At 43.1% G+C, this 14,980-nt stretch overlaps 1 protein-coding gene across 1 annotated transcript in view; it reads left to right on the top strand.

Annotated features, from left to right (window-relative positions):
* The window catches only part of LOC115389487 (voltage-dependent T-type calcium channel subunit alpha-1I-like), a 207,553-nt gene that overhangs the window by 172,919 nt on the left and 19,654 nt on the right, over window positions 1–14,980 (top strand). Inside the window, exons 30-32 of the mRNA XM_030092887.1 lie at window positions 5,114–5,192; window positions 5,440–5,561; window positions 7,099–7,539. Of these exons, the coding sequence (XP_029948747.1) occupies window positions 5,114–5,192; window positions 5,440–5,561; window positions 7,099–7,539 (642 nt within the window). The remainder of the gene's footprint in view (window positions 1–5,113; window positions 5,193–5,439; window positions 5,562–7,098; window positions 7,540–14,980) is intronic.

Raw genomic sequence — 14,980 nt, 5'->3', positions numbered from 1 at the left:
GCAACGTTTTTGTCTTCATTTCTGAGAAGTTTCAATGTTTGCACAACTTTTTGGAAACAATGTTCTTTTTGCACAGCAATGGCAGAAATGCTGAAAATGAATAGGCTGAAGACACATGACCACAGAGAACAATACGCCGTTAACATTAACCATGGCGAGAACGTGGACATTCCTGTGGACAAACGATGGCGCTGGATTGTTGTTACTGTGACTGTCAACTCTTAACCTACCAAGTCCAGGAGAATCCAGGCTGGGACCAGAACCTAACCTATGTCTGTTTCAGAGATTTAAATTACCTGTGGTTTATGCAAGAAAACTGAAGTGGAAAACATTGTCTTGTCTCGAATGAGGAAGAATTCTGCTCCATTCATCATTATTTTCATTCAGATTGATTATGAATTAGTTTTCTATGTTTGGGTCCTTCACTATATTCATTGCTATAGATGGACTTGTGTTACAAAGAGGGTGCCTCTGTTGAATGGAGTGCTTTGAAACTTGGTCCAGTTGAAGTTCTGCTCTTCAGAGACATCCTGCCCCCTGCCATCTAAATGCACAGCGAGCCTCCACACGGGTGTTTTTAAAGCGATCGGCTGCTGCTTGTCTTTGTTTCTGTCCTTGAATTGCACTGAAGGAGTAAATCCAGCAGCGCATCCATCTGTCACTCAGTTCTCTGAGGCACAAATGGATTCGTCCCCACTAAGGGCATGAATATTCAAAAAGTGATCACAAGGATACTATTCTTTAAATCATGAGTCACCGGAGTTCTTGGTTTTGTTTAAAGCAGGAGGACATATTCATTCTAATAAGCATTCAGGATGTTTGGTGTTAGACCTGTCAGTTCTAGATGAGATCAAATTACATTTAAATATGTTTTTACTATTTCCACGGTGATTTCGAGGAGAAAAAAACCATCACCTTTCTCTTTCTCCGTTGAATGTGGAAACAAGATGAGTAATCAGGGACTCAAACCCATGCTCCATCAGATGGGGGGACAGGAGCCTGATCCACTGATCCACTGGGTCGGGCAGGCACAGCCATCTTAAACTGAGACCGGTTAGGTTGTTAAGTTTTCAGAAAAAAGTCATCAGGCTTGTTGCGACAGTGTCGCTCTGTGTCTCGTGACGTGAATGGAGCTGTGTCTCAGGCAACGCCTTTTTTAATTTAGGAGCTCAAGTTTTCAGTTACGTCCAGCTTTTCAATCTTGTAATTTTATTTTACTTTACAGGAGCCTTGCGTGATGCTTTATTTAAAAAAAGGGGTGGGGGGATGGGGGGGGGCTTCAACATTAACACTTGATGTAGAGCAACATTTGAATAAACAGAAATTGTACTTTTGCTTTCACTTTCTAGCTGTCCTCAACACCCACAAACTTCCTGTGTTCATTTATGTACATAATGTACATAACTTGAAAGATAAGAGTTAATCAAACACTTCTGAGCGGCTTTTCTGCTGGTTGCTTGGCAACCATGCTGTAAAACTCGAGTGAGAAAAAACTAGTATTGGCAAGAATAGAAGATAATATCGTCATTCCTGAGATATGATCAGGTTAAGCAGTTCAGGCTCCCATAACAACAAAACTATGTCAGGTTTTCATTTATAGTGACACACACACACACACACACACACACACACACACACACACACACACACACACAGAAAGTGCTCAGACATCATGGACTGTCAAATGCATACAGCTACACCCAGCAGTCTCTGCTCTTCTGGAAGGTTTTCTACTAGATGAAGTGTTTCTGTGGGAATTAGCTCATTCAGGACGTTGGACCAGACGACCTGCGTACAAATCCACTTCATCGCATCTCGCAGTGAATTCTTCTACAGCGAACCCATGAAACGCCCTTGAGGACCTCGCTTTATGAGCTGCTGCTCAGCCATATGAAGGCTTTTCCCCAAACTGCAGCCATGATGACGGATACACTGCAGTGTCCAGAGGGCCTTGGCCAACTTTACACGACAAAGTTTCACGTGAAAATGAACTTCACCCTGAAACACACAGGAATCGAGAATGTCACTGAGAGCAGGTGTGTGTGCTGATGGCTGATTAAGTTTTTAAGTTGGATAACCATTAAAACCCCAGTGTGTGATGAATGACACCAAGGCCCCGTTTACGCCGCACCATTGTTCCAGGGAAGTGGTCCGTACACAAACATTCATATCCACAGATGACCAAGTCGGATTTCAATTATGAAGCCCCTCAATGCTAAAACTACCAACGTGTTAAACGTGGAGACTGAAACCATGATTACTTCTTTCTGCACCAAAAATGAAATCATGTGGTGACTCTTCTTCTGTCACCTCCCTCCACTGCTTCACACCTTTTGTCACGTCCGAGAGAGAAGCAAGTGCAGTTCTGTCACCGCGTTTGTGTTCTAATGGTGTGAATGTCTGGCTAAGTAGTTCTTTTTTCTTTTCTTTTTTTCTGTATAAATTCTGAAAACATGAACAATTGGACTGGCTGCTCTCTTTAAAACAGCTGTTTCCTTCAAAAGCCATTTGTAATGGAGGGAGTCTGAACAGCTAAGAGCCGCTTTTTGCTGCGTTATCAATGCTCTGAGATGATCTTACACACACACACACACACACACACACACACACACACACACACACACACGCGCCATACAGTCTTTAATTTTCTTCTCTTGATGCGGTTTTCAAAATGTGGCAGTGTAAACCCTTTTATGATATGAAAACGCATAAAGTAAAAGTTTTTACTAGTAAAGTTATCAAGTAAATGAGCCCTCAGACTGAGACTTACGTGTCTGACTGCATTGTGAACTTTCCTTTTTCACCAGTTAGATTTAGCTGAAGAGTGTATCACACTCACTGCGTTTTAAATGCTCATTCAGTGAAAAGAGGCAATTTAATGTACTAACATGTAAATGAATCTGCACACTGTCACCAGGATCCCTTGCATCTGAAATAATCATCAGAATTTGATTACATGCTTCAGTACGAGCGTGGGTCACGGTGTCTCTCGGTCTTTTGTTCTGAGGACAATGAAGCGGCCTCGCCGCTCCTCACCGCCTTGCCTCAGAGGCTGGTTCCTGCTGGGTGGAACGACCTCTGGAGCGCCAGGGTCACATGACGCTCAACGACACAACATGTGTCGCAAGAGGAGGCAAATTCTCCGTCCACTAGTCGGAATGCAGAAAAGAAGCTTGTTCAGTTCACCTTTTCTTTTTAAGCTTGGTCACATTTAGCAGTATTTAATCTGAAGGCGACCAGCTGAGTGTCTTGCTTCTCACGTTTTCTGTTTCCAATTGAGAAGGAGAAGCTATGGTGGCCATGAAACCGAGGCAAGATCTCCTTTTTCTGCAGGATTCAAAGATGACAAGAAGACATTTCATGTTTCTGTGTTCTTATGAAAGAAGAGACAACACAAAGAAACTTTTAAATGCCACTTCTCTGTTTTTGTTTTTCAGAGGTTGCAGTGAATTTAATAAGCTCTACCTTTTAAATGTCACAAATGCCATTGTTTAGAAAAGCCTAACTTTTATTTGTTTTAATTAAAGCCCAATCCCAAACACATTGGGAAAATCACCTACTTTTAAAAGAAACTGAAACATTTTACGTTTTCATTGTGGAAAAGTCCATTTGGAACGATACTGTTTTAGGTAAATAAACCCATTCTCATGATGTTTTCAAGTGACACTTTGTGTTTTGTGGGCTCGTTCACATGTTGGTGGTGCCTAGAGTCACTGAAACTCAACTTTTTGAAGACGCTCTTGTTACATCTTTGTGGAAAAAAAGGAAAAAGCAACTTTTTAAAACTGCTCCGACTCAGTCTCTGTGTGAACAGGAGAAAACGCTGCTATTGCGCATGTGGTCCATGGCTGTTCTGCATGGCTGGAGGGGAAATAACAGTGTTTCCTCTGGAGTGTCATGACTGCCCGTCCAGGTTCCCCTGGTCCTGGTCCCGGTCCCAGTGCAGACCTCCTGTTACTGGTTCTGGTCCAGATTCTCCTGGACTTGGTGGTTTTAGAGTTGACAGTTACCGCAAAAAGAATCCAACGAAGTGTCCACGTCTTGATTTTATTTTAGTTTGCCGTCCTGCCTCACTGCGTCCTCGTCCCGTCATGTGTCCTCAGGCTGTGACCCAGCTTTTATTATTCACAACTAGACAGAGACACACTGAGCTCACCAGGGAAGGAAGAACAACTCTTTTTCTAACATCTCTAAGGTTCCTCATCTCCTCCTAGCTCATTATTCTTGTCTTCCTCCTCACACAACCCTCTCTCCCAATACAAAACTATACATCCTAATTCTTTCCTTATTGGCTCGGCGTTTATTTGCCTTTCTAATAGAATTCTACAGTCACAAATTCAATCGCTTTCCTCCGTGTTCCCTGTGAAGCGACTGAGCTAATGGTGTGCCGCTGCAGCCCACCACGCACCCCAGGGGGTTCTTTACCCATTTGCATTGCATATCACCCTTCGTGAAGCCTTTCAGTCTCGACACAGATGGATTCACACCTGCTAAGAAGGCAGTGTGCAGAATTTTTCCCCAAATTGTGTAATAAAGTGATTATCCTTGATTATCCTCCCTGATTAAGGGAGGGATTCTGTGGCGTTGGGCTTTATCTCCGTTTTGGTTCTCTACAACTATTTTGGATCCAGTTAAGCATTTGGCAGGTCTCAAATGTGCTTAATCACTTTCAAGGCTTTTATCAAAGCATGCAGCCTCTTACAAAATACAGGCGCAATCAGAAAACTCAGTCTGTCTTATGCTGATGGAAATGACAACCTGACGCTTTTTCCTTTCTGAACATTGGCCGTTGAACTTAGGAATTTTGGTTGGGATGCATTCTTGACTTTGGAAGAAATCTTTGTGCAATTTTTTCTCTCTGAAAACACATATGTATATATATCTCAGTTCACACTGTTGGACATACAGGTGAGGTGAACTTTGTAAAGACATATTATCTGAAGAAGCAAGTAACTGTAGTTTTAGAGCATCTTTAAACATTGAGCTTGTTGTTATGTTTCCCCTTGAAAACCCTTTAGATCAATAGTCATCAAACAATGTGATCATGATCACCTGACTGGGTAAAAGCTGAAAAATCAAATGGCATATGGATGTTTTTTTTCCTGTTCAACAGGTGGGAAACCTGGGCCTGCTCTTCATGCTGCTGTTCTTCATCTACGCTGCTCTGGGAGTGGAGCTGTTTGGAGAGCTCGGTAAGTCTTCCGCTCAGTATTTTCCATTGAAATCACGTTGCAATCCAGTTCTATTCATGAAAACTCTTAAATGTTGCAAGTTTTGAGGGTATAAACACAATCCAAACCAAGCATATCTAGGTAAATGGTGGTCAAGCCAAGCCTTTTCACTCTGCTTTAGGAACTCCAACAGAAACTCGCCAACATGCTGTTGTCCAGAAATGGTATTCGAAGGTTCTCAGTCATTTCTTCTCTCTTCCTCTTTCAGTGTGCAACGCTGACTACCCTTGTGAGGGCATGAGCCGCCACGCAACCTTTGAGAACTTCGGGATGGCCTTTCTAACGCTCTTCCAGGTTTCGACTGGCGACAACTGGAACGGCATCATGAAGGTACTTTAGATGAGGAGTTTGGTTTTTCTGTATCCATGTTTCATGCTCTCTTACCTGGTCTCCAACACTACAGTCATTTCTGTTGAAACGGAAATTGTTTTTAAAATGTTACTGTGTAAGCGTTGAACTTTCCTGAAACATTGTCTTGTATATGGGGCCCTTCATGGTCTGTGAGTCACAGAAGTATCAGTGAAGCGATTAAACATTCAAAAGTCGTGAAATTTAGAGCAGTGACCTCTTCCCAAGATCTGATCCGAACTGCTTCAGATTCCTCAGTGAAATCCTGTAACTTCACAGCAGTCAAGAAAATCTGCACATCTTCCTGCTTTTAGTCATCCAGATATATTTTACACGGCCGCCACACACAGAAAAAAAGGTCAACAGCAGAATTGTTATTAAAGGTTTCCACTCAAATCTGAAGAATGGAAGGAAGTGACTGAGGTGGTTTGGCAAAAATGCTGTGAGAAAAGTCAAATATGCCCTCAAAGTCTGCAGAAGATGAATGAAGATGAAATTTTACATTCATGAAGTCTTAACAGCTCCCATCTCATCTCATCTCAATCAGATCTCATGCTACAATCACACTCTTAAAAAAGTGTAACGACCCACTTCAGGCGTTCAGTCTGCACTGATTGGTGCTCATGGAGGGCGGGGGACTCGGTGACTAGTTGGTGTAAATCATGAATTGCTTGTTGTCAGAATGAGTCTTTCTGAAGACTAGATTGAATATTTAAATTTAGTTTGACCTTGACGTTCTCAATTACCCATCCCCGATGTAACCATACCTTTAAATATGTTTAATATTCCAGAGTGAAATGTGACTACAAACCTAAACTTAACTTATCTTTAGACAGAACATCAGGGGTCAGTTGTGCCTTTTTCCATTAGAAAATGTGAGATCAGGCTTTATTAAGTGGGATTAGTGCTTTGGAATTCTACCAACTAATTTCATTTTCCACACATTTCCTCTCACGGCTCCAATCACCTTGAAGCAGAGGGCGAATACAGACTGACTGAACAGATACTGAGAACGCCCAGCGTGAGCTTTCGAACAATAGTTGGTTCATTTTACTCAAAACTCTGATAAATGGGTTTGTTTCTGTGCCATAAATGATGCTACAACGTGTATCACTTTGAGAAGTGTCCTTTAGCTTATCCATCCATTTTCTGTAACTGCTTCTTTCAAGTAGAGGTTTGCAGGTTCTGATGCTTTTCCCAGATAACGTGCATGAAAGGCAGGAAACGCCTGAGATGGGTCATGTGACCATCAGGCTAAAGAGAAGCCAACAAAGTGTGTTCCCTCCCACAGGCTTCTTACAACCACCGATTAGTGTAATCAAATATTGCATAAAGGAGTCAAAGTAGGCAAGAAAAACTAAACAAGCACAAGAAGAATTTGCATAAAGGGTTTATTGTCACACCCTTCGATTGTGAGACGGCCACTCTACGCCCCAAACATGAAAACTCATGAATATAATACTGAATTCATCAGAGCTCCACCTGAAACACACTCGGTCTCTGTCTCCTCTGCCTCCAGGACACGTTGAGAGAATGCCCCCCGACCCACGAGGGCACCGACTACGGCTGCCACGCCGGGCTGCAGTTCATCTCCCCGATGTACTTCGTGTCCTTCGTGCTGACGGCGCAGTTCGTCCTGATCAACGTGGTGGTGGCCGTGCTCATGAAGCACCTGGACGACTCCAACAAGGAGGCGCAGGAGGACGCCGAGATGGACGCCGAGATCGAGCTGGAGCTGGCGCAGGGAGGCCTGTGCTGCATGATGGGGGGCATCGGGGCCATCGCCGGGGCCACGGGCGGCGCGGCGGGCGGCGTGGGCGGCGCGGCTTCCGCCGCCATCTCGGTGGGGACGGTCGGGGGTCCGAGCTGTGGCGTCATGGCCCCGCTGCGGGACGGAGGCGGCGGCTCGGCTCAGGAGGGACGTGCGCACCATCGCTGCCGGCTCTACTCTCCTGCTCAGGTAGGACGACGTTCCGGCGCTCCAGACAGCGACGATTCCTCAAACTGCTCCACTTCTACTTTTAGTGACTCTGAGAAGAGTCACGTTGTTTCTATCAGTCATGGTTTTATTGCAAACACAATTCAGTGTCATTCGTGAAAACAAAAGACAGGAATCATCAGAGGAAACGTCATTTACAGGAGATACATGAAGATATTTAGATCTAGATTTATGTTTTTAGGTTTTAAAAAATATTACAAACCGTCATTGAGCAACCATCATCATCACTGCAAACTCCAACCTCAGAAATGAAAAACTAAATTAATTTATGAAGATCCACACCGAATAATCTTTGAATTATATCTCTGCATTTCAGTGGGTGCTGATTGAAGAGCATCAATAACCTTTTTCACCTTAATGCATCTTCACCAATAGAAAAAAGACAATATAAAAAACTGTAGTAGAATGAAGAAAAGTTCTGTTCCTTTGTTCTCTTTCATACAATCTGTAAAACATGATCATTTAAAGCACAACCCTCAGTACAAAAACAATGACTTGATATAGATAGAAAACACCACTTTTCTCTGTTAAAAGAATAAATTTATCAGCTGCAAAACGCAGATCAAGCATTTTCACTGTTATTCAAATTGTTGGCGCTCTCATTAGTGACTCAGGATTTTTAAAGCAGAGAGGTAGATCACATGGTGTCAGTTGTAATTAAGTATATATGTAATTTCATACTTCAAAGATTAATTAGAAAGTTAAAAGCATCATGTTTTAATTAAAAATGTATGAAATGGGAAGCCTGGACGTAATGAACAGATTGATTGACAGATCGATAGATAGATAGAAAAGCTTTATTGTCGTATATCTGATATTATGGAAATACCATCGCTGCCGCCTTTCTGCGTCAATATGAAGTGTGAAATCATGGAAATGCAGCAGTTACAGGACAACTTTTTTTAAAACTGTATTTTGCACCAGAAGGTTTCATTAAAATTGGCTTCAGTATATAAAACATGGATTTTTTTTCAAAATATTCTTGGTGCTACAACAAATGGAAAGTTTAAATTTAAAGGTTATCATGGCCCTGTTTTACCGGCCCGGCCCTCTCAAGATGATCTTGGGCCGTTTGCGGCTCCGGTAGTAACGTGTGTTTGATAACTCTGATTTAGAAACTGCTATTTCAAGTGCGAGTTACTGATTGCTGCTGATCAATGGCAGTTTCTATTTGTGACAAAGCAGCAGAATTACTGTATATAACAGTTGAGTGCAATCCAAAAGAAACTAGAAATTATATCTTAGAAAGTAAATCTAAGTTCCAGTCAACGAGTTTACTGAAACTTTGGTAATCATAACTTTCTAATAACTTCTAATAATCCATTAAGAATACAAAAACCTGTGGAGTTACTGCAATGAGGTACTTAAAAAAATAGTTTCCCCCCAGTTCATCCTGAGTGAAGGACCTTGTGGTCGTCGCTGATGTGGCATGGAGCAAAGAGTGACACACACGTTGGTTTGATTCTTGTCCTGATTTGATTGTGGATTTTGACAACATTCATTTAAAGACACTTTTACACAGAAAAACCAGCATGAGCAAGCAGAGGAGATGGTGGAAAGGAAAAGTCACTGTTGGAGGAAAGAAGCTGCAGAAGCACCACATTATCGTGAAGACTCGGTGCGCTGATTCCTGATCACAGTGACATGAGATCTCATTTTGATGGAGAAGTTTTCAGTCTCTGTTTACTTCCTCTCCTCATACACCGTATGGAACAGGCTGTTAACGTGCCGAGCCGCCGGGCGAAGCTTGGCGTGATTGGCATGTTGGTCCCGGTTATTTCCAGCCTTCATCTACACCAGCAGTTGTTGCTGCTCAGCCAGCCGAGCTCGGTGGGACGGCGCAGCAGCTGGAGCTGCTTTTATTCATGCAACACCTCTGCCCTAGTTGCGTAAATCCAAGGTGTTGATGACAACCACACACACACACACACACACACACACACATATGGTGAGGAACATGCAGAAAAACACACGAAACAGCGCTGAGAACTCTTCAAAGAACCCGCCCCGCACACGTGTTGGAGAATATTAACTAGCCCTCCACCAGCCCGCGATTCTAAAAATATGTAGAGTGGGGGCAGCGGCGGGTTTGGCGCTCATCCCTCAGCTTCCTGATTACTGCCTCTCCAGCAGCACGCCAGTGCGCGCTCCATCCATAATCACACTCATAAAATTATAGCACCTGCAGAAAGGAACAGGTATTTTTAGAAGTGCGCTGGCTGAGGAACAAAGAAGGCGACGCGTAAATAAACAAAAGGTAGGAGCGAAGTAGAATGGGAGGAAAAACAAGTGGAGTGAGGAAACTGAGGAGAAAAACAGAACAAATTTAAATGTTAATTTCAGAGAGCTGTGAGAAGAGCTTCAGGTGACACTTTGGAGAAGAGTGTGAGTCGCTGAGTGGCGTTCGACTCATGGATGACCGCGGGGAGCCACCGAAGGTGTGTTTGCTCCAAACAGGTCCGTGTTTGTTTGGGCTGCAGACGGTGGCGTCGGGTAAACTGTGAGTCGGCTCATTAGGAATGACTTACTGAACAGAGCGACTGATTAATAAGTCCTCTGAGAGCAACTCTGCTTCACACTGGAGCAACACGTCGTCAGCGAACGCTCGGACCCTCCACAGCAGCAGGACCGGGACGATAACGTGGCGGTGACCGTTTCAAGATGGGACTTTACTCAACTTGTGACATTTTGCTGGGATATCAGATGTCAAGATATTAGCAGTAGCATCGAGCAGTTCCTGAACCAGCCTTGAGGGGTCAGTATTGATCGGATGGAAGTTTCTGGACATAAGGCATGTGTTACAGCTGCTACCTTTTTATTACCTCCGCCAGGAGGTTATGTAATCACGGCGGTTTGTTGGTTGGTTTGTTGGTTGGTTGGTTGGTTTGTTAGCAACATTACGGAAAAAGTTATGGACGGATTGCAATGCAACTTTGTGGAAAAGTGGGTCTTGGGCTAACTTAGAATCCATTAAATCTTGGTGATGATCCAGATCACTGTCTGGATCCAGGAATTTTTTAAAGGATTCTTTATCGTTGAGAGATAGGGCAGTCTTTGACATAGTTGGGCAGGCCCGCCGACAGGGGGCATGCGGCATGCGGCATGCGGCGAGGCTTGGTGACTGATTTGAGCTGTGCCGGAGGTCTGCACTCTCTGAGTGCCAAATTCTAGTTAGCTCTGCTGTGCTCAAAAAATATTATTCAACCATCCATTATCAAAAATTCAGCCATCAAGACTTTGCAATCCACAGGAGGAAGAGAAGTTTATCAAAACCATGTAATGTACAAGGACAGAGAGGCGGCGAGGAGAGGAAGAAGAAACAAAGTAAACACTACAGAGGTACGATTAGAGACCTGCAGACATCCACTAACAACCTGCAGCCAGCGAAAGGCAGAGCAGAGAGTGATAACAAGACTGAATAAGAACTGGCCAGACGTTCAGGGGCGTCACTGACAGAGACGTCTAACCAGGGAATGAAAACATCACCATAAATGTTTATTATCATCCCAAAGGAGGCATCAAGACCAGACACCCCCTGTGCTGGAAGGCATGCAGCTGTGATCAGGTTCACTGAAAAACAAAGGATGCTGACTGTTTAAAGGATGCATGGCACGGTTTGGAGCAGCACAGTCCTTTCACAAGTTCTGCTTCAAGGTTACTGCGAAGTAGTTCACCATCATAACACTAGGGGGCGCACAAGGGGCACTCATGAAGCTTCATGGAAGTGTTTATTTTTCCCCAGTCATAATTAGCAATTTGGCACAAAGATTGAAATTTTTGCTTCGAGCGCAAGCTAGCAGGCTGGTGCTGTGAGCTGCAGACGAACGTCCTGCATGGTGTCGACCGTATTGTCGAAAATCTGCAAAGTGTTGAGGATGGCACCAAAAGCAGAAGTTGTTTACCTGTGTGCTTTTCACACTTTAATTTAAATGAATTTACTCCAATAGAGTGCACGTGCACCATCATCTGTGTCACAGGCCTTGTTTCTAAACATGACAAAGTAGAGCGGACCAATCACAGCCCTCGTGGGTCAAGGCTCATTCCGTGCCCCGCCAGATGTGGAGATCGAAGCTGTTGGAGGTGCGCCTGGCGTCGATGCAGAGGGGGTTTGAGGCAATCGCGTATGATTTGCGCCTGGAGTAAAAGTTAAGGTTCACATTGTAAGGTTTAGTGTTATGTGAGCGTCCCTACTCCCGATCTCCCATCATGACTTCTTACGCTTTCATCACTCCGTCCAGAAGTTACCGGAACTGGACAGCTCAGGTGAAAATTCACTCCAGATTATAAGGATGTGACTGAGGATGAATTAGATCCTCCACCTGATTTTGACCTGGTTATTAATTTTTCATTTTCAGCATTACTACATTCACTCCAGTCACCCTTTAAAAAACTAAATAAATAAAAATCATCCCCTTGTTGCAGGTTAAGCTTCACACTCCTGAAAGCCGCTAAAAGCTGAAATAGATTCTGAGGGAAAAAAATGCTTGAATGAAGCTGAGGAGAATGCAAGAACCTAGTAATTGTCTTTTTTTCACATTTGCATTACACATAGTCATTTTGTTCACTCCTATTGTTAAAAAGGAAAAAAAAAAACTAATTACAGCAGCTTTATGTTAAGCAGCCTCACTCTGCAATTAAACCCAATGAACTGTGTGGAATAACCTAAATCTCACTCCCAGCATATTGTGCTGTTTTACTCTTACTTCACTGTTGCACCAGTTTCCAAAGGCCTTTTTTTTCTCTGTGTTTTGCTTGAGACTGAAAACTAAGCTAAACATAAAACTTCCACATGCTTTCCTCTGCATGTTAAAACAACACGGGGCCATCGTGCTCCTCTGTCTGCACCAGCTGGGTCACACTTGCTTCAGATTGCAGGTATTTTATGATGTTTTTCAGCAAAATGAACCAAAGAATATCTGAAGTGCTTTGGTTCAGTGAGGAGAATATGAACCCGGTCTTTAGGAGTGGATGGGCGAGCGAGCGGGGAGGAGGGTGGGCGAGAGAGGGGGCTGACTGTGAAGCGGCTGGCGGACGCAGTGAGACGGCTACTATAGGTGTCGGCTTCACCACAGTCTCATTCTGCTTGTGGCTCATTGTCTGTCAGCCGGCTGGTATTTTTAACCACGAACATCCTTCTTGGATTTTAAATCTCCGTCCTGATGAGCAGCCGAGCAGGCAGGCAGCCTCGTACACTAAAACCATAAAGTAGGGGCCGATTAAGATTCACCACAGTCACAAAAAAGTACAGAAACGGAAGGAAAATTCACTCCAATATTATAAACATCATAAGTAAGTAGATCTTGCTCACAGAGGAGTGACGTCTCATTTTCATTGAGGACCTCTTAATGCTCTAACATCCCAGTAGAATGAGGCCCAGGTCACAGGGAAAACGCACCGTTTCCACACTTTCATTTCAGAAAAGCTTTGCGTTTGAATGACGCCTGTTTACATCAGAAACTGCAGAAACGCTTAAAGCAATTAAGTAGTTCTCATGTTGGGCCACTACTGGGTGTTATTTGTAACAAAACCACACACACACACACACACACACACACACACACACACACACACACACACACACACACACACACACACACACAGTCTTGTATTTCTATCCTTGTGGGGACCGTCCATTGACTCCCATTCATGTCTAGCCCCTAACCCTGACCCTTACCCTAACCCTAACCCACACCACAACAAAGCCTAACCCTGAAGAAATGTTTTTGCACTTTTACTTTTTTCAGTAACAACAGCATGGTCAAGAAAACACTGTTTCTCCTACTTAGGACCGGAAAAAGGTCCCACAAGGCACGTCGTTCCATGTTTTGCTATCCTTGTGGGGACATTTGGCCCCGACAAGGATAGAAATACAAGAACACACACACACACACACACACACACACACACACACACACACACACACACAGTGAACAATATGCTGTAAGCATTAGCAATGGTGAGCACACGGACATTTGTTTGGACAGATGGCCATGTTGGATTATCATTCCAGGTGATTCTTAACTATAAAATCACAGATTTACCCGTTGTTATCTTCATTTTATGCAGTTTCAGTGTAAAATGTGCAGGGTTTTTTTTTTTAAACGAAAACTCAAAAAGATGGGTATTGTGGTGTAAACATGGCCTAAGCCTCTCAATCAGGCACAGACTAATAACACCCCGAGTTGCTGACATGTCTGTGTCAGGACAGGAATGCGAAATCCACTTTTAAAAAGACATAACTTAGGCGAAGGTGGGTACAGAGACGTTTATAGCTCATTTTACAGACGCAACAAACACATTATTCTTGTATAAATTGCATTACACACACACAAATCTTATTGTGCATGCAAAAATGTATTTACTCTAAAGTTATATACAAGTTCAGTCGCACAAACATCATTATGCATGAAAAACATGACCACCCAAACTGAAAGAAAAAGTCACACATGTAGAACTTCCTAAAGCATTCACACATCTTTCTGCAACTTTAAGCATTATTATTCTTCTTTATAACCAATAGAAGAAACCCTCTCCAGGGTTGGCACATGTCACACATTTCCATCGAGATACAGTTTTGGAGAATAAATCTGCATCTGCGGGGAGCAAAAGGCAGGAAACTCAGCACTCATTAAAACCGCTCAAACTTATTTCAGTCCTCTTACCAAACATGCTGTGCAGGTAAGTCATTCCATGGTCACAGTGTCATGTGATTCTTCAGGAGTTCCCACGGAGCTCGCATCAGGAAACGCAGTGTCCATTAAACAAACTCTTCCTGTGGCGTTTTCACCTTAAGGTCCACGAAAGAAGAAAAGAAAACTTCCAGCAGCTTCAAATGAAATACATTATTTTAAATATCGGAATTCCTCAGAAACCAGATACTGAAACAACTCACTGGCAATTGTTGTTCAAACTGCAGCTTCATCCTCTGTGCCTCAGGAAAGACGTCATTAATTATCCTGTCACTGACGAATTGGTCCAGATTGTGAACATTTTAACAAAAGTCAATCAGTTGTGATGAAGAGAGTGCAGCTTGTAATGAGTTGAGATGTTAATGGAGGAAAAAAACAACGGAAAGAGTAAAAATCATTAAGGATTGGTTTAAGTTCATAGTGATCACAAAATAGTCCTGCAGAGTAAGAAAATGAACTAGAAACGTGTGTATTAATCATGTCAATTAATTTTTTAGTCCCGTAATCATTTCTCTTGATTCTCCTTCTGTCTTCCTCTCTTCCATTACCTGCACTTTCTCGTCTGTCTTCTTGATCATTTCCTCATGTTTATTTCTTTGAGTCATTTCCTTGCTCATGCAGTAATTCTCTAAGTCTCTTTGATAAAAGTCCATTTTGTTTTTCAAAATGACTCATTCTGTGTGTGGAAACTGCCTTTTCAAACAGACTCTTCT

Source organism: Salarias fasciatus, chromosome 6 (genome assembly GCF_902148845.1).
Source record: "Salarias fasciatus chromosome 6, fSalaFa1.1, whole genome shotgun sequence".
Lineage (NCBI taxonomy): Eukaryota > Metazoa > Chordata > Actinopteri > Blenniiformes > Blenniidae > Salarias > Salarias fasciatus.
This window is presented reverse-complemented; position numbering and strand designations above follow the sequence as displayed.